This window comes from Lissotriton vulgaris, chromosome 6 (genome assembly GCF_964263255.1).
Source record: "Lissotriton vulgaris chromosome 6, aLisVul1.2, whole genome shotgun sequence".
NCBI lineage: Eukaryota > Metazoa > Chordata > Amphibia > Caudata > Salamandridae > Lissotriton > Lissotriton vulgaris.
In genome coordinates this window covers 1,900,849,543-1,900,876,953 of record NC_141694.1, presented here as the reverse complement: position 1 = coordinate 1,900,876,953, position 27,411 = coordinate 1,900,849,543, and the positions used below count along the sequence as shown (strand labels likewise).

At 45.6% G+C, this 27,411-nt stretch overlaps 1 protein-coding gene across 5 annotated transcripts in view; it reads right to left on the bottom strand.

The window, feature by feature from the left end:
* LOC147709845 (ribonuclease inhibitor-like) overlaps window positions 1–27,411 on the bottom strand; it is a 322,498-nt gene that overhangs the window by 190,098 nt on the left and 104,989 nt on the right. For 4 of the 5 annotated variants that reach the window (XM_086928289.1, XM_086928290.1, XM_086928292.1 and 1 more), the window contains exon 6: window positions 509–679. The exons of the other annotated variant lie outside the window; for it this stretch is intronic. In XM_086928289.1, the coding sequence (XP_086784415.1) occupies window positions 509–679 (171 nt within the window). The remainder of the gene's footprint in view (window positions 1–508; window positions 680–27,411) is intronic. 5 annotated transcript variants of the gene reach the window in all.

Genomic DNA, 27,411 nt, shown 5'->3' with positions numbered 1-27,411 from the left:
TATAGCTTTATTTATCAAAGGCAACTTAAGCTACAAAAAGCACAACAAACATCACAATATATCATGTTCAACCTCTCACCAACAGCAGACCACATTAGAGCACAGAACGCACTTACACACAAAAACACACACCACGTAAACACACCATACATGTGTGGTGTGTAGTGTGGGCATAACAGCACTGTCAAGAGCGTGTTACATTGCATTCTCCACGACTAGTACATCCTGTGGAACATGTGCAATCAGTGGAAATGGTGTATCTATCGGGGGACGGCCTAGACTCCAAAGGGGCGTGGCCACCCAGTACTCTTCCTGTGGAGACTGCTGATGGTCTCTATGGAGGTCTCTGGTCAATTCTCAGATTCACCGCTAGGTTTGGAGAAGTAACAGTGATTAATTGCTGAGCACAAGTAGGGCACTTGTATACCACCACCCTTTCGACTAGGACTGGGAGGACCCAGAGAGGACCTTCCTTCATACATGGCCACAGCACACAGGGACCATTTACCTCAGGGTCTGTATCCTGCAGCCTGGAGACCTGAAGCCATCACACAGCTCTTCCATCCCAGGGTCCTCCAACTTGTTGAGCCCCATGTGCAGGTGGAGGAGACTTTGGTTTGTCCTGAGAGCTGAGGAGAGATTCTGACAGCAGGAGCCCGTCAGGGAGCAGTTTATGATTCTGTAATGGAAAATGCAAAGTTACAGAAGAAGACACCCAGTGCTGTCCTTCAGATTTGATTTAGTAGAGTAAGCATCCTGTCCAGGTGTCTTCTCCTACAGCTCAACACGTGTGCACACAAGGGGTGTCTGCAAGTGAAATTAAGACACTGTGTGGAAGAGAACATGGGGAAAACACAGGAGATGAGCAGTGTGTGTGTAAGGCCTGTCGTGCACCGCCAAAGTTTGCTTGCTACAGATACTGCTGCCTCAGGGCCTGTGGTACTACTTTACTATTAGCACTTCATATGTCCTCTTGACTCTACGCCACTTACCTCGGTGGTCACTCCAAGATATACACAGTTATCACACCCAACCAATTCCCAGTTGCTCAAGGGTGTAGGCAAAGTCATCACACCCAACCAATGTCCAGTCATCAGTTACTCAAGAATGTAGGGAAAGTTATTACACTCAATCAATGCCCAGTCATCCGAGGATGTAGGCAAAGTTATCACAGCTAATAAACGCCCAGTCACTCCCGGATGTAGGCAGTTATAAATTAATAAATAAATCCAGTATTTGTAAAGCACAAACTACTCTCCCCTGAGGATCTCAAGGCATTGTGGGCCCTCTGGAGATTGCGTGAGCTATAGCCCAGAGTCACATGGTGCTGAGTTTTGCTGCCACTGGAGCAGGGAATCGAACTGTGAACTATGCGCACTGCGCTCTGGAGTCAGGAGCCCCTCCCTTATCACACCCAGTAAATGCCCAGTCACTCCAGGATGTAGGGAAAGTTACCAGACCCAATCTATGCCCAGTCCCTCCAGGAATTAGGCAAAGTTTTCCATACTAATGAATGCCCAGTCCCTCCAGGATGTAGGTGGTTATTACACCCAATCAATACCAGTCACCCCAAGATGTAGGCAAAGTTATCACACCCAATCAATGCCAGTCACCTCAGGATGTAGGCAAAGTTATCACACCCAATCACTGCCCAGGCCCTCCAGGATGCAGGCGGTTACTACACCCAATCAATGCCAGTCACCTCAGGATGCAGGCAAAGTTATCACACACAATCAATGCCCAGTCACCAGTTACTCCAGTATGTAGGTGGTTATCACATGAAATCAATGCCAGTCACCCCAGGTTGCAGGCGGTTATTACACCCAATCAATGCCCATTCACCAGTGACTCCAGGATGTAGGCAAAGTTAATTTATCCAATGAATGCCCACGCACCAGTATAATTTAGACAGATCTTTCTAATTTGCACACATAACACAGTCTTGTTTACTGCAAGGCAGTTAAACAAGAATAGTCAAGAGCAAACCAAAAGACTTTAGAACCCTTTTGGTGCTGAGGCATCACCCCAAATGATACTATTATTGTGTTTTATTGGTATGGTATTAGTGTTATTTCAACACTAAGGAAAATGGCAGCTCTGACCTTTTCAATATGTGCTTTTTGGAAGTGGCCCCTTGGATGAACGACATTTCTCTCATATTGAACAGGGATAAGACTAAAGTTCTGCCGGTGGGCAATCAACCTCATCTGTGAGCACCACATCTGGGGCCAGATGTTCTCTGTACTTCTCTGACTCAGGACTCCGTAGATAAGAACGTAGGCTTCTGGCTTGATGAAAATCTTTCAATGACCATCAGATCACTGAAGTAGCTTCCACCTGCTTTTGCATTTTGAGATTTCTAAGAAACATCCTCTGGTGCCGACCCGTCTCAGCCCACAGAACAGTAGTACCAGCACTGGGTATGTCCAGGTTGGACCACGGTAACATGCTTTACCTGGGGTTCCCTAAGGTCTCACTTAATCAACTCCATTTAACCCACAATGCGGCAGCCAAATTACGGTTCCACCTTCTTGAGTGCCTCCACTTCCACTCTCCTCCAAGATCTTCATTGCTATGGGTTGAAAGCGAGTCCAGATCAAAGCTCTGTGCTGTATGCACAGAGTTAAGCCAAATTCAAGCCCACTGTACATGAGTCAATGGTGGCACCTGACCTGTGCTCGTATTCTTCGATCATACCAAACTAATCTTTCCAAGGTTCCCAGAGTGAGGAGAACCTGTCAAGGTGGCTGGTCATTTTCCTACTCTGGCCCAAGCGGTGGAACTATTTTCTGTTTCTATGAGATCCGTGCCTTCCTTTTTGATTTTCTGAAATCTGTTAAAGACTTGGCTCTTCTGAACTGTGCTTCGTTGTTAAGACCCAGATGGTATACCATAAATGCTCAGCACAGCGAATCCCTGACTGGGTAACTATGTGCTTTATAAACCATATAATAATAATAATAATAACACTAGTCTTTAAGGGTGATAATCTTATGGAATTTAATGGGAAGCTTTTCCCTCAGGGCTTCTTGGTTTATGGCAGGTTTCAGTCCTCAGAGTGAAGAAGTCTGGGTGCCAGGAAAGGGGGATAAGGTGCTCCTCTTGTGGCCACGATCCATCAGCAATTCACCCTAGCTGGGAGGTACTATACTCAGGGTTCAAAGAAGATAGCTCAGTGGGTCCGGGTGAATACTGAGGTCCTTCAGTAAAACCAATAAGTTGCCTCTTAAAGTCATTTAGGCATCTGAAATCACTTGAAGGGGGCTACTGAATGATAAGGAAACCTGGAACATGTCTGAGAGGGGTGATCAGCACACTTGAACCTTTGAGTGACAATGAGTTTGGTGTAGGGGGGTTACCAGCCAGAGTTCTGGGAATTTCAGAGCCTCTTAGCTGGTCACAAAGTAGTTCAGAGTGGCATTGGCTCCCGGGGAGTTGAATGACACTTCACAGATTGCACTCCAAAGGGGTCAGAAAATTTAGCGGTGAAGAGCATTTATGCCCGGTGCTCCCAGGAAACTAGAGTAACCCTCTGGCCAGGATAGCACACACATGTATGAAGAAGGAGACTAGTTTAGGACTATGTACCATCAAAAAGTTGAAACTAAAATCACTCAGGAACCATAGAAGACCCAAGGATGGTTCCAATCTTCCAAAGTTCAACAGCAGATTTACACAATGAAAAGCAGCTCAAAGCATAGTAAGGAGGACGCGGGACAGTGGGGCCTAGTAAAGAAGGCATAACTCGTCCATGCTCAGCACACTGTGCTACAGGTGCTCCACAGGACCATATGCCTGAGCACGGCGGCAGGGCGTGGGACAGTGAGACCTACTAAGGAGGCTTTAGTAGTCCAAGTTCAGCACACTGTGCTACAGGACCATGTGCCAGAGCACAGGGGAGTTGAAGGCTGGTGGGGCAGTGTTGGCACAGTTTGGGGACTCTGGCTTCTCCCAAACCCAAGTAACAGTGATGTCCTTGGTTCTTTGGGGTACTTGAAGGCCGGGTAAGCAGAGGACCATCATGGCTCCATTACAGACTGCCACATGGTTATGATAAGCCCGGGTAGAAACACCACCATTTTAAATTCTCACATTTTCAAAGTTGCCTTCCTGCTGATACACAATTACATTTGACACACATTTGCTTGCATGTTCATGCAAGATTACATTCTCTGAAACTGCATTGCCTACATTTCCACTTTGTAAGCACGCTATACCAACACCTTAAACATTCAGTACAAGGGATAAAGTTCACTGCACAAATGTTGTTTGTTGTCCAGTAGGTGACAAAGCTATCCCATTAACTCCGCCAGAGTCTTGATCATTGGCGATTTTAATTACTGGCCACTAGATCCCCATGAATCCACCTCCTCACTTGAATTTACCGACCTATTACTTGGTCTTAATTTTTTGCATCATATCTCTGCCGCAACTCACAACAGGGGCCATATCCTTGACCAGGTATGGACAACCAACTTGGATATCTCCCCTCCCTTGGTCTACCCCTGCACCTGGTCTGATCATTTCTTCATTTCTTTCTCTCTGAAACTTTCACTACCAATTCGTCCCCCATCAGTATCAAATTTTTCGGCACGCAATTGGAAGCATGCCGACATTTCCCTTTTTCATTCGACTCTTGCTACCACACTCCCCGCTGACCATTCTGATCTGAACTCTCACACCGCCACACTGGACCAATGGTTGTCTCAAGCCAGCGACGTGGTCGCCCCTGTGAAAACCATTAAATCTAAACGTCCACACGACGCCCAGCGTTGGTTTACTGATCAACTGAAAGCGGACAAATTATTTCTCAGACAGGCTGAGCGTCGCTGGAGGCGAAACTATGACCCTTCTCTAAAGTCCATTTTTATTGATTTATTAAAATCTTATAAAAAATCTATCATTTTGGCCAAATCCTCCCACTACTCCCAGAAAATTATTAGCGCTGCATCAAAAACAAAAGAAATTTTCTCCATCGTGGCTGAACTTTCCCTCCCTGACCGTGTTACGCCTCAGCCTCAACCCTCGCAGGCTCTGTGCGACTCTTTAAACTCATTTTTCATTGACAAAATCTCTACCATTAAAAATAATATCCCCTCCACTACTCTGTACCAGGTCAGCGTCCTCCCTTCTTCGAATTCTCGCTCTCTGCATGAATTCCCTCCTATTTCTTTGGACACTTTCCTTTCGATACTACAGGCCATTGGCTCTGGTTCCCCCCACGACTGCAGCCCCCCCCAAATCTTAAGGGATGCCTTTACGGCCTGCCCTGGTCCTCCTCTTGACCTGCTGAACCGCTCACTCGCTACAGGCTCTGTCCCCGATGTTTTAAAAAAAGCAGTGGTCGTACCCATTTTAAAAAAAACCGGTTCTGACCCTGCGGTCTTAGGTAATTACCGACCTATTTCCCTTCTCCCCTATTTGGGGAAGGTCTTGGAGACTTACGTTACCCGCTGCCTGAGTGCTTTCATCGAGGAAACTCATTTTCTTGATGACCAACAGGCAGGCTTCAGACCGGCCCACTCTACGGAGGCAGTGGTGGTAGCGGTCATGGATGCGTTGAGACAGGGGGCTGACAAGAACTTGGCCCTGGCCCTGGTGTTATTAGACCTCACGGCTGCTTTTGACACGGTCGATCATGTCATTCTGATCGACTGTGTCAGAAATGCGGGCATCCAGGGCCCGGCCCTGTCTTGGATCGAGTCCTTCCTTCAACACCGCTCCCAATCGGTACAACTGTTGAGGAAATATAATTTTTGATCGAGTAGTGTTCCCCAGCGAGCACCCCACCGTCTCCATGTACTAGCTACAGTGCATGTAATTTCCCTCCTGTGCCAGCTACGAAGACGCAAATACATTTGCGTCCATCTTTAACATGTCCTCTATCAGATCCGCCATGAACGGATTGAATATTCAGTTCCTAAATATGCCGTGCCACCGTCTTTTTGTGGTACACTTTACACGTTTTTCAGCTCTGGCGAAGTAGGCCCAGATTATGCCATTGAGCCTTTTTCGAGTTCTTTCCTGCTTCCTGACTCCGAGGGCCTCAGCCCAGGCTACCTCTGTACCAGTGACCCCCACCTTACTCCTTGCGCGGCTCCGGCGCATAGCCTAGCCTCTGCCTGCCAAGACTGCATTCAACCTTCGAATTATCTGCTCCACTCCTCGAAAACACATTCCTGTCTCGTAGCTCAAGTAAACATCCTCCCAGCTGCAGGAGCAGAGGGCCCGGTCCTTCTGTCTCCGTGCAAGTAATTCATAGACTCCGTTGCCATGGTAGGCCCATGCCCCCCTCACCTAGCAGCCTGACACGTAGACACATGTACACGCACTCACAACCAGTATAGTGTAGTCTCCGCCCGAGAGACCTTTTCCCTTCCAGATAAGTTCCTTAAACATGTGATATCAGATATGATTTGGGATTAGGTTGATCTGACATCCTAGACTTATGTCTACACTTACACGACTTATGTCTACCCCTGTAGTGCTAAATGTCAAGTCCCCTTCGCCCTCCAGTTATACGTCAGACTCACGTCAAGCTGCTGCGCGCGCATCTCTGCCATATATTTCTGCTGACATTGCAGGATTCTCTTATGGATCCACCTACTTATGACCTCATGATAAGTGACGTTTCTAGTACACGCCTATAGTAATGTCTTTTTTTTCATGACGTTTCCATGTTTTATCTCTTCTTTTCCAGTTGTTACGCCTACTACATGCTCATACATTGTACTGCATTTACTATATATATGTACTTCTGTAAACAATATGTTGTCTGTCTGCCCCTTCCTGAACCTGCGTGGTGATGGAATGGTTATGCCACCTTGGCTCGAGCCAATAACCCAATTCCTTTTACAGGAATAAAACCCTTTTGAGTTAACCTCAATATCCCGGATTTTGCCTCTTATTTCTCTGAGTTATTCTTATTGATTATTGATTATAAATTATGTATTGGTAATCGATTTTACCACACTGTCCACCTTCTCTGCCCCCCAAATTTCACTTTCCTGTGGTGTTCCCCAGGGCTCTGCCTTGTCCCCTCTCTTGTTCAATTTATATATGCAGCCCCTTCTTGCCTCTCTTCGTCACTCTTCTGTCACCATCTTTAACTACACAGATGATCTGCAACTAATTTTTCCCATCGACTCCTCCCCTCTCTCTTGCTCTAACTTCCAATCAATAATGCTCACCATCTACGAGTGGATGAACTTCAGCCAGCTGAAGCTCAACCCCAGCAAGACAGAGTTGGTTTTGATCGGTGGCCCTTCGCACCCTTGGACTCCTAATTTCTGGCCCCCTGCCCTTGGCTCCCCCCCCTGCCCAGTCAACTCTGTGAAGAGCCTAGGAGTCATCATTTCTAGTGACCTTTCGATGCGGCCCCATATCAACGCCGTTACCTCTGCCTGCTTCTACCACCTTCGCAGAATTGGGAAAATCCGAAGGTTCTTATCATCAGAGGCTCTCATCCTTGTCATCATGGCCCTGGTCACCTCACGTATTGACTATGCCAACTGTCTGTACGTGGGGATTCCCGCATACCACCTTCACCGGCTCCAACTGGTGCAAAACCAGGCAGCCAGACTGGTTTTCCAACAGCCCAAACACCAACATGTCACGCCGATGTTGAAAAAACTGCACTGGCTCCCGGTTGCGCACCGTTGCATCTTCAAAATGTGATGCACTGTTTTCAAATCCCTATCTGCTTCTGCCCCTGCCTTTATCTCCCGTAGCCTTCACCCTCACGTCCCCTCTCGACACCCTAGATCTTCTGCTCACAATCTCTTAATCACTCCCAGGTTTAAACGTAAAAAACACGGTAGTGCTTGTTTTTCCTTTCTCGCTCCGTTTACCCAGAACTCCTTTCCCCTCTCAATTCGGCTCACTCCTGACTATATTACTTTTCGTAAACTCTTGAAAACTTTCCTGTTCCATCTTGCCCATGATTAGCCGCTTCTACTCCCCTGCGTCCTTCCTCCACTTGTCTCTGAGTGCCAAGAAACCAATTGGTGATCGTGCGCGGTACCAAATATTTTTAACATAACATAACATAACAGTAGGATCAACAATAGCGGCCTGACTGTGGTTTCGGCATGGCAACATGGATGATGTTTATCATATATACATCATCACTTCGGTGTTTCAGTTAGAGGAGCATTTCGCTGATAAAGCGAGATTGCAGCCTGTCGAAATTCCAGCCCAGCTGATTCCTGTTTACCTCTGTAAGGAGGGATGCCCAGCTTTTGGTGCAATTACTCATTCTAGTACGAGGATAGATGGAGACATTATGGCAGCTGTTAAAGTTGCACACAATGGCACCCACTTTCCAAAAGGCTTCCCAACATAATACTTCTACCAGTTAAGCGCAAACCATACCATTTGCTCATATTCCTGGAGTGGGGGTAATACCAAATTCAGATCACAGGCTAAGTTTAATCCTGGCAGCACATGAGGGCCTAGCATCTGCATACACAGGGGTGGCAGCTACAATTTCTCTATTGTAGTAACGCTATTGGTGGCCAGGTCTATATAAAAAGACTATGGACTGTGTCTTTAAAGGTGACATCTGCCAGCAGATGCAGGATTCCACCATAGCACGTCCACCACAGACATCTCTGGGGATCTCAAACCATCCTCTCGCTTTGTAGTGTAGTTCCTATATTCCCAATAGGCTCTGTGCATTCGAATAATATATACTATAGCTTAGACGTAGGACTGAGGTCTACTAGATCTCTATCGTATATATTAGACTTAATTGTGAGTGCCAGCTAGCTCAGAGGTCACTAGAAACTTTCTCGAGTACACAAGAAGGGATTCGTTTCTGACAACCGCATAAACATGACAACTTTGTTTCCAATAATTAAGAAAGCAATCTCTAGAGTCGCGGAAACAATAGACAACTATTTTTACTCAGTCAATCGTGCATGTTTAGTTTCACCAGAGTTGCAGAGAAATAGAGAGACGGGCGTTTTCAATAAAAGTGGTTATTTATTGAACAGTCTTCTTTCTCATGCAAGAGAAATTAATTGCTACAATCGTAATACTGGTTGCAAAGTATAGTGCATACAGTATAAATAGTATTATGAAATAATACTGTAAAAGCATGATATGGTTTCTAAGCCATAAAACACATAAAATGGATAAAATACATCCAGTGGTATATAGTGACTAAAAGGATACTCAACTGGTGCTTCTAAAATACGCCTACCCCGGTGTACCTAACCTAAGTCTAGTACAAGAGAAGAAGTAAGTGAGGTGTAGCTTAAGTTTTAGTATTCTTTGCCAAGAATCTATTCCAAGAATTCTCTAAGGGTCTAATTAGCTCCGTACCTTGATTTCAGAATGAAGGAGGTCTTGTGTCTCTCTCTCAGGACTCGATCTTCCAGCAACCCGCAAGGGCAGCAGGGAAACACTGGAGCTGGATTTCTCGGCAGGAGAAAAGACAGCGTCTCTCAGTGAGTCAGCTGGAGAGTCGGCTTCCTTCGGCACTTGCTACAGCAGGGCGTCGGGCAAGTAGATAGTCGATATGCTCCAAACCACTGTGTGTCTGTCTGGGCAAATGTGGGCATATTTATACCTTGAAGGTGGCGAGTTTGACGTAAGGTTGGACATAATAACGTCACTAGGAACTCTCAGTTCTTTGAAAACTCTAGGAGTTATTGGATAAATCAAGACTCAAGCAGGGGGAAGTCCCGGACTGCTGAAGGTGGGTTTCTCCAAGAAATCATTTTGGATTCTCGGAACTAGTGGAAGTAGCCATGCCGTATTTGGACTGCATGGGCCATGTCTAAATATGGTTATGATTTCTATGCCTATATAAGGATATGAGGATTTATACCTATATATGGGCAAGAATCGAGAAAAGTACACTAGTACCCTACATTCATCTACAACAGCTTGTGTTTATCTGGACCACTGCACCCCCTTACAATCAAAGGGGGCTTACAAATACATTGGTTACAGTGGATTCCTGCACTGGATTCCTATGGGTTTGACCAAAGCAATCAGCTGACACCTGAGCTGTTACAAAAGATGAGCATGTCTTCATCGGGGCACACGCATTTGGCACATTCCATTCGGACCAGGGTCAGGCGTTTGCCTCCAAGGCTTACAGAGACACCATTGGAAAATTGGGTGTGACTGCAGTATTCATCCAGAGGGAAACACTGTAGTTGAGAGGAAAAACTGGGACTTATTAAAACAGTCTCTAAAGCTAGGGTATTAGGTTCAGGTTGCAGTTCGGTCCATCACCTCTATGAGGTCCAGAGAGCCCTAAATAATCTGCCTAGAAAATCCCTGGGTGGTTGGACTCCTTACAAGATTCTATCTGGGGTTAAGATGTGGATTCCAGTCCTCAACCATCCCAGCATAGTGGTGGCAGAAACACCTTTCAACATCAATGAACATTTAAATGTTTTACAAGAGCCGAACAGCTTCCAGGATGCAAAGAGAAAAGTCAAAGTAAAATGTACTGTCACTGGAGAAGTGAAGGAAGCATCAGTGACTTCTGGTTGGATTCCAAAGATCGGGTATCTGGTCCAGAAGAAGATTGTGGACAAGAATTTGGTCCATCTTACAGAGTGTTTGTACTTGTTCTGGTTGTTGAAGTTACCAGAACTGTACTTCTACCACCTCTTGTTGGCTGCCAGAAGAAGAGATTTGTGTCAATAGATCTGATCGAACCATATTATGTGGCTGGTTCTACACAGTAGGCCACGTGGGATCCTGGGTGGTTAACTGTGTCCTCTCACTCCCCTACAGGAAGTCCCGTTGGAAGCTTTGATCAGTGATTAAGCTTCATTTTCGAGGCTGGGGATTGCTAATAATGAAGTATGAACCTGCTACATCAACAACTACCATATATCAACTTTTATGGAAATTCAGATTTCAATTCTGAAACCCATCAAGGATGGTGTATATACAATTCGAGTAAATCCCCAGTTCTACACAGCATCTAGAGTTACCAAAAATAGATTATACAGCCTCTGGCTACTTCAATGATTTTGTTGAAGTTTTTTCGGATTCGTCTGGCTCACCTCCACCTCTCTGAGGTAGATTGCGTGTATTCTACTTTTGGCTGAAGAAGATGTCCTTTGTTCCCCCATGGATATACCTGTTGATAACAATTTTGTTACTTTTCTTCGTGATTTAGACTGGGTTTGTGACAGTGTTTTTCCTGCTTCTGAAAGGACACTATCTCCCAGAACACTCTGCTGTGCAACTGGTAAACTTGGTTTCAACAATGAAATGTTCTGTTTTCAACATTATGGTCACCATTATTTGCATAAAGCAAGTACTCCACATGTAGTAATTAATTACACACAATGGGAACATTGCCCCCCACCACCACCGGGTAGTTCAAAAACATTTGCACAGAAGTTTGCGTATTTTTCTGGTTACAATACAGCTGACCCGGGGTTTTATTATTATAGGCTCATACCATCACCAGCAAAGAAACATATGCTCACTGAAACCAAGCTTCTTTTCTTTCACAGTTGTCAACATAAGGGTTTGGCTTTTGGAGAAACTCTGTTGATTTAAAATACGTTTGTGGACATAAGGATTGGCAGGTTCAGGACAATGAGGCTTTATTTAGAGCATGCCTAATACCACAACAACTGATTTCCCTGAACAAAACTGTGCAGCAAACATCGTCTTGGCCTGGATAAGCTAAAAGACTTAAATACAACAAACATTCCCACTTTTGCACATTTTACAAACTGGCAACGATTCACAAATTATACGGAGGAAATATTGCTTCTCAATAGCTCACATAATTCTTCAGGAACCAATCAAGGCGATCGGTTAATGTGGCTGTAGATGCCAATGGATGTCAGGCACATTTCCTAGGTGACACAAAAGGGTTTAACTTTAGGAGGCCCAACCTACATTATGCGTAGGCACAACACTTGGGGTTGGTAACAACTTACATTGTTGGGAAGTAACGCCTAGATTGGGTAAAGACCTCAACATTGTGTCAGGTGAAATAGCACTTGTGACACATGGTGGAGGAACATGGCAGCCGTAGCGTGATCGGCCACGGGCTCGCTCCCTCGGACTTCTCATGGGGGCCTAGGAACCAAGGCTCAGATGTGCACCCGGTTACCTGTTTTTTGACCTGTGTTCCCTGGACTTGATTTTTTGGTTGGTGTTCCTGTTCTGGCCCGGCGCTGGTGTCTTTGCCGTCCCCGGCAATGCGAGAGGACCTGCAGGAATTGTGGCAAGCCGACTCCTCCGGGGTTGTAGTCGGCGCTCTAGGCTTCCCGGGTGGGGGCGGAGCAGTCCTCGGGAAGCCGCACTGGAGGTGGGAGACGGCAGCAGCTGCACAAAGACACAGGGGGCCTCACTCTCTGCTGCTGCGGTGTATGGGAAGAGGAGCGGCCTGATCGGAGTGCAGTTCTTTGGGCTTGGTGCCGGTAGGGGGGGACCGGTCTGGGCGTGAAACTCATACCTTGGTCTCCAAGGGTGTGTGTGACTAAGCTGAACGCCGATTGGCTGGTGGACTGGCCCGCGGGTTCAGTACAGATAAGGATAGTACCTGACGCCTGAGTGAAAATAGGGGGGTAGTGAGAGGTGGGGCCTGGGTGTCTCACGGACTGCATGGAGAAGAGCGTAAATATCCAAGAGGGCTTATCCCCCCAAATTGAATAGATACACATTACTGGCGAGGGCAGCGAATTTGGCAGCTAACAAAGTTATAACACACTCTGCTTTTCCCCAACGAGTAACCCCACCAGTAGCAGCAGCGGAAGTTAGAGCTGAAGCTAGAGCTGTATCAAGACAATGTAAGCAGGGGCTAGGAGGTATAACCCCAGACAAAGATAAGTCTCAACAAGGAAAGACAAAAACACAGGACAGGAAAAAAAAATCTGCAACAAAACCCAAATTTACTCCATCCTTGAAATCCTTTTATCAGGTCATGTCACTCTTGTCTTCAGCCAAATCACCCCAATTAGCAAATAAAAGTACGCTTAACTCCGGGGGTACCTCAGTCCACTTACTGGTCTCTAAGCCAAACACGCCACCTCTGGCCTCCACACCAACCCCCCGTCTAAAGAGGAGGTGGTGATGGAGAAGAGCTGCGAGCATACACAACCAAATCGAGATCAAATCTCCAAGCTTTCAAAACCTGCTGCGACAACTATGGTAGAACGGGATGTCCACCCAGAGATTAGCTTTACCAACGGATACTCGGTGCTGGAGGAGCAGGAAGAGGCAACACAAGAAATTGATCAAGACCGGGGCCAAGTGCGATGTGGGGCAAGATCTCTTTCAGAAGGATCCGAGTCCCTCCACGTCAACTCAAATACACATTCACTAGCAGATCTACTCCTGGACTTGAAGGAAGAGATGGCATGCAGATTTACAGTTTCCGAAACAAATCAGGCAGAAATGGCCAGCAGGTTTTCTGTCTCAGAGGAAAATCAGCTGCAATTTCAATTTCTGACCGATCCCCCTTTTCTTTTTGACAACACCACCACAGCAACCAAGACGTGTAACATGCCTGGGGAAACTTACCCTGTGTTAAATATAGGGACTCAAGAAAAGCAATATGAACCCCCAACCCAGCCAGAAAGGGTAATTCCTCTTGACCCAAATCATGGCAGTGAACAACATGGCATGTTATCTCGTATGGGGGCCACGAACAAGGTTAATCAAGGTATAAAATCACAGCATGAGGGAAGGGTTCCAAGATTGATATATTTACCCCCAGAAAGTGATGCTTATGTCGCTGTTCTGGTAAACGTGCCTAAATTACGACCAGGACAGGTGGAAAACTACGATATGCTTAAAAATAAGACAATGTATTGGCCGTCGAAAAATTTTAGTTTTCCTGTGGCTGGGGCTAATCAGATTTTGCTAACTGAGAGAGTAGAATGGATAGGTCCCCTGATAAAACCTTTTGAGGGGGACTGTATAATTATAAACTTTCGTTCACCAAAATGGGCACGTAATTTGCTAAGTAATGCCCCATTGCCATCTAGGAGAGATCACAATATTACCCTTTTGCCTCTGGGTTATTTTTATAGACACTTAATGATGTCTCACAACGATGCAGCCCCTAGTTCTATTATTAGACCACCCCAATTTCCCTTGCTACCTATGTCCCCCCCTTACTTCAATATCACAGTTTTTAATAGATTCCAGGCTTTGAGTCCCATGGATGCAATTGATTGATGTAGGGGTGCTGTTAGACAGGGACAGGAGAAACAGGAAATGGGGGTCAGAAAAGGAATTGTGGACATGTTGGAGGTGGTTTCACTCCCACTTCAGTCACCGGATGGGAATCCTATTTTGTTAGTAGACCCTAGTTTGGATACTCAATATGTAGGGCTATCTACCACCAGCCCAGGGGGAGTTTCTAAAATTCTAATAACAGAGCCATCTGATGGCCATATGGGTCCTGAAGCAAGTAATACAAGAAAGGGGTATACTGTTACTACTTGGAATGTAGCTGGTTTTAGGAAGAAACAGGGCAACCCAACTTGGATGGATTTCATTGCTTCTAAGCCTGATATTATATGCTTACAAGAGACCTAGGGCCAGATGTAGGTAAATCCCATTTACCGATTTTGAAATACCGAATTTTACCGATTCGGTATTTCAAAATCGGTAAATGGGATGTAGGTACCAACATCTGGATTTTTTACCGATACCTTGAAATTCGGTATTTACCGATTCGGTAAATACCGAATCGGTATTTGCTATTGAATCCTATGGGCCTTGAAGCCAATAGGATTCAATTCAAATACCGATTCGGTATTTACCGAATCTGTAAATACTGAATTTGTCAAGGGTGCAGGGGGTGTCACTTTGACACCATCTAGCACCCCCAAAACGGGCATGTGTGCAATGTGGCACACAGACATGCCCTAAGGGCACGTTTGTCTGTCACATGGCACATGTGTACATGCACAGATGTGCATGTACACAGGAATCAGTGTTTTACCATGGATTTGTATTCCATGGTAAAATACCGATTCTGAAAGCCATGTGCCAATGGAAAATTGGCTACCCACATTGCATTTTCGGTAATTTTACCGAATCGGTAAATATTACGGAATCGGTAAATTTACCGATTCGGTAATAATAACGATTCGGTAAAATTACCGAATATGTGCCCCTACATCTCCTTAGCCCTTTACCGATCGGAAACGGCCGAAAATCGGTATTTTCGGCCGATTCCGATCGGTAAAGGGCTACCTACATCTGGCCCTTGGTGTATAGAACCTACTTATGTGGAGGGGTTTACATCCTATTGGCTCCCTGCTGTAGCATTAATAACTGGTAGAGGGAGGCCTGCTAATCCTCATTTCCATTAAATTAACTGCATTTAAAATGAATAAGTGTGTTACAGTTGGTGCCCATAGCCAGATTATGTGGCTTCTGTTATCCATGCACTAGAAGAAGAACTCGATAATATGTTGGAACATTTTAGGAAACCAGTTATTATCGTTTGGGTGGGCGATTTTAATATGCAGCTATGCCCTCTACCTAAGACAAATGTGTGTGGGTTTAGGAAGGATGGACAATAATGAACATGATGATGAAGACTTTCTACACTTCCCCCACTGTGATTATGGCATGGCACTGAATATGTTAATATCTAAATTTGATTTGGAACTTCTCCCATGTCTTACAGATGGGGAAAATGTTAATCGCCCCACTTTTACAGGTAGAAATGCGGCTACTAATATTGACCACATACTGATTTCTTGTAATAATGATAATTTGCATTCAACCCCCTGGATAACGAAACAGGCTGTTAGTGACCATAATAGTATATCCTTGGCCCTATTTTATTGGAATTGTGATTTTATAGTAGAGGAGAGATACGTTGCCGATATTGCTCCAATTAGATCTAATGTTATGTTATGTTATGTTATCTGCACTTATACCGCGCTCAGCTGCCCCAGCAAAGGGGCGTCCCGGCGCTTTGCAAGGTACACAAAACACAACTCAGTTAAAAGGCCAGAAAATGGAACAACAGTGAAGCAAATTAATATAGGCTAAACGAATAAAATAGTCTTGATAGCGCGTCTGAACAGCAAGAGGTCTTCAAGGGCCCGGGTGTGAGGGGGGAGAGAGTTCCACAACTTCGCCGCCAACACCCGAAAAGAGCGACCACCGGCTCTGCTCAGCCTGAAGCGCGGAACAACTGCCAGATTTTGGCCCAGGGATCTGAGGGTTCGTGAGGGTACATATGGCACCAGCAAATTCTCCAGTATTTGAGGAGCTGAACCCTTAAGGATTTTAAAAGCAAGGCATAGTACCTTGAATTTGATCCTCTGGTTCACAGGAAGCCAGTGGAGAGAGCGCAGCGTGCTTGAAACAGAACACTGCCTTGGCAGACCAATCACCACTCTGGCTGCAGCATTTTGAACTCGCTGCAGCCGGATGAGTTCCGACTGATTGATCCCCACCAAAAGCGAGCTAGCATAATCCAGCCGGGACAACACTGACGCCTGGACCACTAGCTGCCTGGTGGGAGCGTCGAAAAATTTCAGGATAGGTCTTAGACCTCGGATAATGCCGTAACAGGTAGCCGCCACCTTCTTAGTGTGGCAGATGAAACTAAGGGTCGGATCCAGCCAAACCCCTAGATTTTTTATCTCCGATGCTGGGGAAGGGATCACACCCAGTTGAGGAGGCCACCACAAGTCACCCCATAGCTACGCCTGCTTGCCGACCACCATGACCTCGGTCTTTTTGGCGTTTAACTGGAGACATTTGGAATTCATCCAGTTGGCCACTGCCCGTAGTCCGTCACGGAACCTGGGAGCCTCCATGTCAGAGTCCCCACTCAACGTGACCGCCAGCTGCATGTCGTCTGCGTATGAGACCATCATCAAGTCCCACTGCTTGACGACCGCAGCCAGCGGCCTCACGTAAAGGTTGAATAGAGTGGGGCTTAACGAAGAGCCCTGCGGGACACCCAGTCCCAACGAGTATGATTTAGACTGGCCGGGCAGGATCGCAACCTTGAAGGACCGTTCGGCAAGAAAGGAACGAAACCAACATAGGGCGGAGCCCGTGACACCTACTTCTTCCAGGCGCTGGAGCAAAATCCTGTGCAAGATCGTGTCGAACGTGGCACTAAGATCTAATAACAATAGTGCCGCCGTACGACCCGCATCACTCACAGAACGCAGGTGTTCAACCATAGAAAGTAGGCCCGTCTCCGTGCTGTGACCCGCACGGACACCGCTCTGGGTGGGGTCGAGGATGTTAGCCCTAGTAAGATGGTCAGAAAGAATTCCGTTTGCATGGGCCTCGGCTACTTTCGCGGCCCAAGGAAGAAGGGAAATAGGGCGGTAGTTTTCGGGTTTGAGGGGATCAAGGGTAGCCTTCTTCAGAATAGGGGTGACTACGGCCTGTTTCCACCTAATGGGAACTACACCTGAAGACAAAGACAAGTTGATCAGAGAAAGCACCGGAGTATGACATAACAGGAACATAATCCTGAACTGAACCGGTTTCAGCGGATCTGCAGGGGATCCTGATTTGATTTTGAGGGTCAAGGTGTTGAAGGCCTCAATTGATAGAGAGGGCAGGGTAGTGAGAAGCTCACATCCACCCACGATACAGCTGCCGGGCTCCGAGATGTGAGTGCCATTCGGGAAGGTTCGATATATGGCTTGAACTTTCTCGAGGAAAAAGAAGGCCAGGTCCTCGCAGTGGAATCCGAGCAGATTTCCGCCGCAGTTGCCCTTTTAGCCATCAGGTCCTTTAGCACCTTAAAGATGAGTTTTGATGGATTGGAACTATTCTGGAATTCTTGGGCATAAAAGGCTGCTCGTGTTCTACACACCCAAGTAGCGAAGTAGCATGCCTTTTTTCTGGGGTCAAATGATTTCCACCACTCCCTCTCAGCCTGTCTACAGGCTTTTTTAAGAAGCGCTAGAGAACTATCATACCAAGGGCTGGGTTCTTTTGTGCGACACTTAGACCAAACCATGGGGATCAGAGAATCGAGGGCGTGGGTAATCCACTCTCAGAAGAGATCATATCCGTGTTCCGCATCGGTTATGGGGCCCAACGGAGCCTCTTCCAGCAGATGGTAGAGATCCTCCAATCTCAGTTTGTTCCAGTGTCCCCTGAGTACTGTTCTATCCTGAGGTTTAAAAGGATGCTCTTGAGTGGGGCAGAGCATTTTCACCAACATATGGTCTGTCCAGGCGATCTGAGTAGGGCATAGAGCCGTAGCCCCCGCTAGGTTGGTAAAAAAGGATCAAGGGTATGCCCTCCCATGTGCGTAGGAGATGTAACCAGCTGGGTAAGTTGCAAGGCCTCTAAATCAGCCAGAATACTACTGATGGAAGGGGAGGTCGGGCAGTCAAAATCGAGATTGAGGTCTCCGAGAATACTGAAATTAGCACATCCTAGTGCCAAAGTGCTAATTAAATCAGGGAGAGCTGCACTAAAAGCAGAATCGCAGCCAGGAGGGCGATAAATCAAGATGCCAGAAAAAGTGAAGTGATGACTGATCGCAACTTTGAAGAGAGCGCTCTCGCATCCTGGGAGTTTTAAAACTTTCCACTCACACGGATAACACGACTTGATGGCCATCGCAATACCTCCACCACTGGTAGCACGATTAAGCGTGAAGATGGAATATTCCGGGGGGAAGGCCAGGTTGAGGATGGAAGTATCCGTATCCTGCAGCCAGGTTTCTGTCAAGAAAAATAAATCAGGAGACTCGTCTTTAATAAGGTCGTATATCTCCTGATGATGTTTAACCAATGATCTAACATTTAGGTTCCAGATGCTGAGTTCACGCGGTCCTGTCGTGCTCTTGTGCGAAAGTGGCGACTCCACCACTCGAATAGGGGCAGGAGTGTCTAAGGACCAGCCTCCGCATGTACATCGATAAGGACCACATAGCGGGCCGACAGGGCTGTGGCCAAAGTTCATAACCCGACCTCTGACGGCTAGCAGTTCCTCCCTTAGATATGTAATAGTAGGTGATGTCATGACAGTGAGGCTAGAGCTTAGAGTCCAGCCGCGACCCGCGCCTACTTAGCGCTGACGGGCGCAGACGGGAAGGACTCTGGCACGAATCAGGCGCAGGGAAGGCGCGCCCGTTGCGCGAAACCGCTGCGCGTTGATGGGAGCTTTATACCCATCCCACTCGGGTGACAAATGCAAAAACCACAGTTCATGGACAGAATGCAGACCAATGTAATACATTCACCCCAGTACAGGGAGCTGGGCCTAAATCCATCGTTTTTTTGCACTCCACACCACCCCAGTTCAGACATGGCCATATGCAAATCAGTCTGACCCTGTGCCTCATGGAAACAGTCGAGCCCGAACTGGTTTTTGCATTTGTCACCCCGAGTGGGATGGGTATGCTCAGACGTGAGTCCGATGCTCTCCACACCACTGGATTCAAGCAAGCCGGGCTGAAGACAGCTGGAATGCCAGAAACCGGTCCTCGGAAGCTTGTTTCCGGTCCAGGGAAGGCATGGCTTGGCAGTTCGGGCTGGACTGTTCCCATGAGGCACAGGGTCAGACTGATTTGCATATGGCCATGTCCTGAACTGGGATAGTGTGGAGTGCAAACAAATGATGGATTTAGGCCCAGATCCTTGAACTGGGGTGAATGTATGACATTGTTCTGCATTCTGTCCATCAACTGTGGTTTTTGAATCTAATTTAGATGAAGCTGAAGTTCTTGAATTTTTGAATCATGGTAACTATCTTTAATGCAAGATGTGTTACCTCTGCCCTTTATGGTGCAGGGGTATGGGGTCATAGCCAATTTGATTTATTACAGCAGGATGAAAATACTTTTCTTAAACGTCTCCTATGTGTTCCACAATCAGCTTCAACTGAACTCATACATCGCGAAGTGCGTGTCAATTACATTACAGATCTCGCCGCCCTTCGCCCGCTTCTCCTATGGAGATCTATTTGGGCTAAGAATGAGACTTTTTTTACCCAATCAATAATTAAAGACTGTATGAGATTAGATAATTGCCTTAAAATCCCATGACTAAATTACATCCGCCATTTGTATGGCCTCCTTTTTAATTATGATGTTCAGACTGAAGAAGATTATGCGCCTTCAATTGCTAAATCGGAGATAAAAACCTCTTTTCTTACATATACAATAAAGACCTGTCTTGGAGCTATTGGTGACCAGTCAACCTTTATGTTCTATCTGCAATTGGGCCTCAATGATGGTTTCCAGGATTATTTAACTATTGTCTCTAAACCTTCTCATCGTTTTGACTCGTCTACGGCTGGGTATTGCCCCTCATCTCGTGGCATTCCCAGTCATGAAAAAGCGTTCTTCTGTCGTCTGTCCTGGTGACAATACATCACGACAAAGCTGCTGCCGTTTTCTATTATTCTGCAAATGTTATCTTTTTTAAGGAAATTTTGTTTAAAACCTTTCTTTTTAAAGCATAATGTAAGATCGACTACAACTGCAATCTCTTTGGACAACCCAGGATTATGTTTCCATGTAGCATCTTATCTATTACATTCTATTGCTATCAGGAAATCTATTGTAGTCTGACAACTGAGAGGGTACAGCTAACCGCTCCTAACCACTGACCTTTAATATGGAAAATGTTACGGCATCACTAATGTAAACGGCAGGATGCACTTTATATTAACATATAGCATGTATAGTACTGTCTAACAATGGAAAACTGGAAATTTGATTTGCACAATGCACTTTTCACCATTCTCTTTTAACAAAATTGTGAATATATGATCTTGCTTGTTGATCTACGTATTCCCATTGTCTCTTAACTGTTGGTATATGTTGCTTGTTTTGTATTTTACTATGTTTTAATTTATTCCTGAAGATTATATGCACTGCTTATACGGATGTATATTACACCGGAATAAAAGCGTATGAACTAGAGAGGTTCACTACATGCCCTAATAAGTTCCAAAAATCGAACAAAGACTATGGAAAAAAAGACAATGAAACTACACGCCGTGGAGAGTAAGATATCAGCTTTAGAGGCAGAAAGGAGTAACATAAACCTAAACGATATAGGGGAACTAAAGCAGATAGACAGGAAATTGGAGGAGGTTAGGCAAGACTTAGGTCCTTTTTAGATCTGAAATGTAAGGCCCAATGGCATGCCAGAAACATGGAAATCTTTGAGTACGGGGAAAAGGCAGGGGCCCTCTTGGCTTGGAAGGCGAGGTTGGATCAGGCAAAGAATAATATCAATGAACTTATCATTGATAGCAGTGGGAATAAATCAAGTAATCCGGAAGAGATGGAAAAATGCCTGTTATCGCTCTTCTCAGATTTATACAGGGAAGATCTAGATCCTCCCCAGGACCTGATATCCTCTTGGTTAAGGGAAAAGTCCCTTCCCGTTCTCACTGAGGCCTCCACGGAGGCGCTCGATGCACCTATAACAATAGAGGAGATCAGGAACCAAATAAAGAGATAAAAAAATAAAAAGGCTGCTGATCTTGAGGCCCTCCCCAATTAAATATATAAACTGTTACAGGATGATCTTTTACGGTACTTTATATGCTATTTAATTCAGTTTATTGCTCTAATGGGGTGATGCCTACATCCTGGAGAGAGGCCACGATAGTCCTAATATTAAAACCAGGAAAAGACCCTTTGTTGGCCGACACTTTTCATCTGATCTCCCTGCTGAACGCCGATTATTAGATCTTTATGGTTGTTCTTGCAGGGAGATTGGCGAAACTGGCCCCCAATTTAATTAATTCCGATCAGAAGGGCTTTATGGTGGGGAGAATAATCCAGGAACAAACCCAACTGCTGATTGGAAATATCAACCTAGCGGAGACAAAGGCGGATCCCCTGGCAGTAGTGGCAATTGATGCCGCTAAGGCCTTCGATCGTGTGTGTTGGAAGTATCTTTGGGGGGTCCTAGAGGCCATGGGTATGGGGCCGGTGTTTTTGCAGACCGTAAGGTATTGTCATCTGGGCGCATCTGCGAAGATTCTTTTGAATGGTTCCTTGACTCCAAGTTTTCCTATCCAGGCAGGGGTGTCCCCTGTCCCCCCTCTTGTTTAATATTTATATCGAGCCTTTAGCTCAAACTATCAGACTGGATAATATCATCATTCCGTTTAAATCATCAAGCTATGAGTGCAAATTGGCATTGTATGCGGAGGACGTGATAGTTTACACTAGCGATCCAGAGCTTGCCATCCCACAACTGGAATATAGGCTAAAGGAATTTGGTATGATTCCAGAGTACCTTGTTAATTCGGCTAAGACCGAAGTGATGTGCTGGAACACCTTATATCGAGGCGGCTCTGTTAGCAATGAATTTAGATACCTAGGTATTAAAATCGTCAAAGACTTAAACAAAATCCCCCTGATAAAGTTGGGGAAAATCGAAAAGGAGATCGATTACCTTTTTTCCATATGGAAGAACCTCTCTTTGACCATCTATGGGAGGTTAAATCTTGTGAAAATGTCTGTGCTTCCAAAGTTGACATACATTTTCAATGCAATTGGGTAAACTTTCCCCCCCAAAAATATAAATATGATTCAGGGGAAAATTGGTAACTTTATATGGGGCCAGAAAAGTGCTAGGATGTCATGGAAAAAGCTCAGAAGGAAGCTCCTTAAAGGTGGAATGGCCCTCCCGGACATTAATTGGTATGTATTGCGACTTATGTAGCGCACGTATCACCCGAAGGCATCAAGGCGCTTGCCTTGGGAACCCGTCCTGGCTTTTTCCCTGTGAGATAACCCCTACTGGGCATCCCCAAGGTGAAAGCCAGGCATCCCGCAGCGGGTGGGCCGCCGTAGTGGAGATTAAGCAAGCTATTGCCCAGAGTTGCAGCATGGGACCTCATGATTAGAATAGGCACCGAGGCGAGAATTATCGAGTCCGTGGACATTTTTTGGCTCAGGACCCTGCCGTGTCGGGAATTGAACCCTGGTCCCGGGCCAGACCTCTGCATCAGGGTCTGCCGATCTAATCAGTGAGCCACACTCCTCCACGATATCTGATGGCTTTTCAATTTAAGGGCATCAGGATGCTGCTGTCTAGTCCAGAGGAAACTGAATGGGGCAGAGTTCTCGGGGATATAGTGCTGGCTGAGGGAGGTAGTGGGTCTGCCTAAAGGTATTGAAAACAGCTCTGACTACCTAGTTTAAAATCAGGCGCATTTGGGGTATAGGTTATATTTCTGACTTTGCCCTTATTTGGGCCTCCCCTGGGACCCCACCCTGTCTGTGTGATAGCTTGGCTACCCCGATTAAAAGATCCGGTTTGGTGAGATGGATTCGGACGGGAAGTTTTACAAGCTAAGATAGGCCCTCTTTTTTCCAGGTTCAAGTTTCTCCAATTAAGATCATGGTGCGAGGCAGGAGATATCATTGGGGGTGGAACTTGAGCAGTTATTGCAAGATCCCTGGCCTAAAAAGAAAAAAATATCTCTTTGGTATGCAAGAATCCAAGAAGCAGAGGAAGCCAAGGTCCCCTCCCAAATATCAGTTTGGAATCAAACACCACTTGCCCATCATATCACTCAAGACACCGTATAAATATATAAAGCCTGCTGGTTTGAAGAAAACTCATTTCTTTGTGATTAATAGGCTTTATTATACTCCGGCCAAGACCACCAAATTTGCCCCAGACCCGCCGCCAAGCTGTCCTAGATGCAAACTCGCCAATGCCAATGATTTACATATTTTTTTTGAATGCCCGGAGTTAAGTATTTTTTGGAAAAATGTGGGAGATACTTTCACATCCATTTTTAGAAATTAACTTAGAAATAGAACTGCATCTGGTGATTTTTGGTAAGAACGATTCCACCAGTGGGGCGCTCCCGCAGGACCAAATGGGCTTGCTGTTACACTTAATGCTTCTGGCGAGGAGAGAGATTTGCATTAGATGGAAGGCTAAAATTACTCCGGGGAGGGAAGACTGGCTTAAAGCCGCCCTCAACATGGCACGTTTAGAACAAGACAGTAGGGAGGGTAGCCCACCTAGTATCTGGCTTCCATTGATAAGTTGGGGTCGGCGACTGCGGCTGATCAACGATTAATAGACTAACATAGGTCCAGCCCACAAGTCCTATGAGTACCCCAGTCCTCAAATACGTGAGGAAGGCCTGGTAGGCCTTGACGGATGCAGTGAGCCGAAGAACGCCCAGCAGAAATTGAAAAGTCGGCTTGTCAAACCTGTTAATGTCTTTGGTGATATGAGGACAAAAGAAAAAAAATAATAACACTTGCCCCTTCTTTCTGATGACATGGGACTACAGTCCTTTTTACTAGGTCCTTGAAAACCACGTCAAAAGGGATTCTTTTATGCAATATAGTACAAAGTGAGGGAAGCCTCACAGCAGGAGGCTGATGAGAGTCTGCGCAAACTTGAGAGGACTAATCTAAAAAAGGGCTCTAGCAGCAGTTGATAATGGTATGACTGCCTTATCCACCAGGATGTACACTCTGGGTGACATTGAGTCATCTCGGACTTCAACTATTGGATATTGGATTACGCCAAAATATCGCTCTAGATCTCACTTTGGATCACTTATTCCACGCAAAGATTAGATGTCAGATATCTACTCCTGCTTAAAATAATTCACTTACAAGGTCACAACCCATCGTCCGGTTGTCGCCTCAGACCGATGATGCCCTGAAGAAGACCTATGTTATCGGACAAAACGCTTCGGCTGTTGCCTTTTATGAATGAAAAAATAAAGAGGAAAATACTTCATTCGGCGCTTTATTTAGCAATAATGTTCTATAGTGACTTGTTCATCTCATAATGGTGCAGCTCTGACCTGGTTTGTTTGAGAAGAGAGAGAGTCCATCCTACTGGAGAGAGTCCCGGCCATCAAGTAATGAGGCCTGTGGGCTGAGGAGAAAGAAGCTGCCTGAGCCCTGCGTGCCACAGGTTGCAACAGTCAAAGTCAAAACAGCTTCATGCGGTGCAAGATAGACAACCATAAAAGCATACTAATCAATCAATAAAAAACAAATTATCTTTTTCATCTTAAAATATTACATTTTTGCATTATTCCAATAAAACAATTTGAAAAGATAAAAACAAGAACAACGGTGTTTCAAGGTCAAGCAATACGTCATGGTAATGTGCAAACTGTAGCATGATTTAAGATTAAATAATAAGCATCTCTTAAAGTGCAAAGTGCAAAGCAGCTTTCATCGTAAAGTGCAAACACAGCCTATATCATAAAAAGAATACATAGTGTACAACATCTTAATGGGGTATTTCGTGTTTCACTCAAGCAAGTTTTCATATGTTAGAGCATCCAGATGTGAGAGATCTCTTCTTCTCCTAGTAGCCCTTAGTATAAAAGTGGTTACTGAGTTTATAATGTTTTGGTTATCCAAACTACTTATAAAGTTAAATGCATGTTCGTAATAAAAAAGCATGTTCGATATAAAAAGTGGTTTTAAAACTGATTTCCCGATATCACTATAAAAATTACAAAAGAGTATAGAATGCATCGTAGACTGTAAGGATTTTCCATCACATGGGCAGAATGGTAGTTTATGGGACCCTTTTCCAGTTATAGGGAATGCTATTTGATAGTGTCAAGTGCCGAGCCTCAATCTAGTTAGATAAAATCTATGTTGTGTGTTTCTGACCAGAATTAAATATATTTCTATTCCCTTCATGATGAGGCGTTCACAGTAGGCGATGACGCTTTGCTTGCTGCCAGCATCATCCATGCTCACACACTCACACACTCCCTGGCAGTGATATATTCGAGCTTCAAGGCGCTTTTACTGTGCTCCAAAATAGGCGCAGGGTTCTATTTCTCGAAAGTTACCTTAGTTGTGTATATGTTCTAGCCATGGTATCTTCCTACTGAGGTTGAGTGCCAAGTAATCCATTATTAGGTCTTCAGTACATTTTGTTTCCTCTTTTGCCCAGATCCCTCGCCAGAAAGTAAGCCCCGCTATGTGAATAATATCACTTAGGTTTGGTACTGACAATTCTTTATGCCCTGTATAATTAGCTACGGAGCTTGAGACTGTCAACAGTCAAAGCTTCCACAAATATATGTTGAAAAGCCCCTGAAGTGCACATGAAGACCTCAGATTCCTACAGTGAGTCCACTCTACAGCTCTGAGCTGTCATTGTCCACATTACTCTAATCAAGCAGTCAGAGATGAGGCCACACACTCAATGAAACACAATCACAGCAGATCAGCATCAGGTTAATGTCCAATACTTTAAGGCTTCTTTACAGGTTGTATTGATACAGTAGAGTCACTGCAGCAAGGGAGTAGAGAGAAACTACAGCAAGGGAGAAGAGAAAAACTACAGCAAGGGAGCATAGAGAAACCGCAGCAAGAGAGAAGAGAGAAACTACAGCAAGGGAGCATAGAGAAACTGCAGCAAGGGAGAAGAGGGAAACTGCAGCAAGGGAGAAGAGGGAAACTGCAGCAAGGGAGAAGAGAGAAACTACAGCAAGGGAGTAGAGAGAAACTACAGCAAGGGAGCATAGAGAAACCGCAGCAAGAGAGAAGAGAGAAACTACAGCAAGGGAGCATAGAGAAACTGCAGCAAGGGAGAAGAGGGAAACTGCAGCAAGGGAGAAGAGGGAAACTGCAGCAAGGGAGTAGAGAGAAACTACAGCAAGGGAGTAGAGAGAAACTGCAGCAAGGGAGAAGAGGGAAACTGCAGCAAGGGAGAAGAGGGAAACTGCAGCAAGAGAGTAGAGAGAAACTACAGCAAGGGAGAAAAGAGAAACCACAGCAAGAGAGAAGAGAGAAACCGCAGCAAGGGAGAAGAGAGAAACTGCAGCAAGGGAGAAGAGGGAAACTGCAGCAAGGGAGTAGAGAGAAACTACAGCAAGGGAGAAAAGAGAAACCACAGCAAGGGAGAAGAGACAAACCGCAGCAAGGGAGAAGAGAGAAACTACAGCAAGGGAGCATAGAGAAACCGCAGCAAGGGAGAAGAGAGAAACCGCAGCAAGGGAGAAGAGACAAACCGCAGCAAGGGAGAAGAGAGAAACTACAGCAAGGGAGCATAGAGAAACTGCAGCAAGGGAGAAGAGGGAAACTGCAGCAAGGGAGAAGAGGGAAACTGCAGCAAGGGAGAAGAGAGAAACTACAGCAAGGGAGTAGAGAGAAACTACAGCAAGGGAGCATAGAGAAACCGCAGCAAGATAGAAGAGAGAAACTACAGCAAGGGAGCATAGAGAAACTGCAGCAAGGGAGAAGAGGGAAACTGCAGCAAGGGAGAAGAGGGAAACTGCAGCAAGGGAGTAGAGAGAAACTACAGCAAGGGAGAAAAGAGAAACCACAGCAAGAGAGAAGAGAGAAACTACAGCAAGGGAGTAGAGAGAAACTGCAGCAAGGGAGAAGAGGTAAACTGCAGCAAGGGAGAAGAGGGAAACTGCAGCAAGGGAGTAGAGAGAAACTACAGCAAGGGAGAAAAGAGAAACCACAGCAAGAGAGAA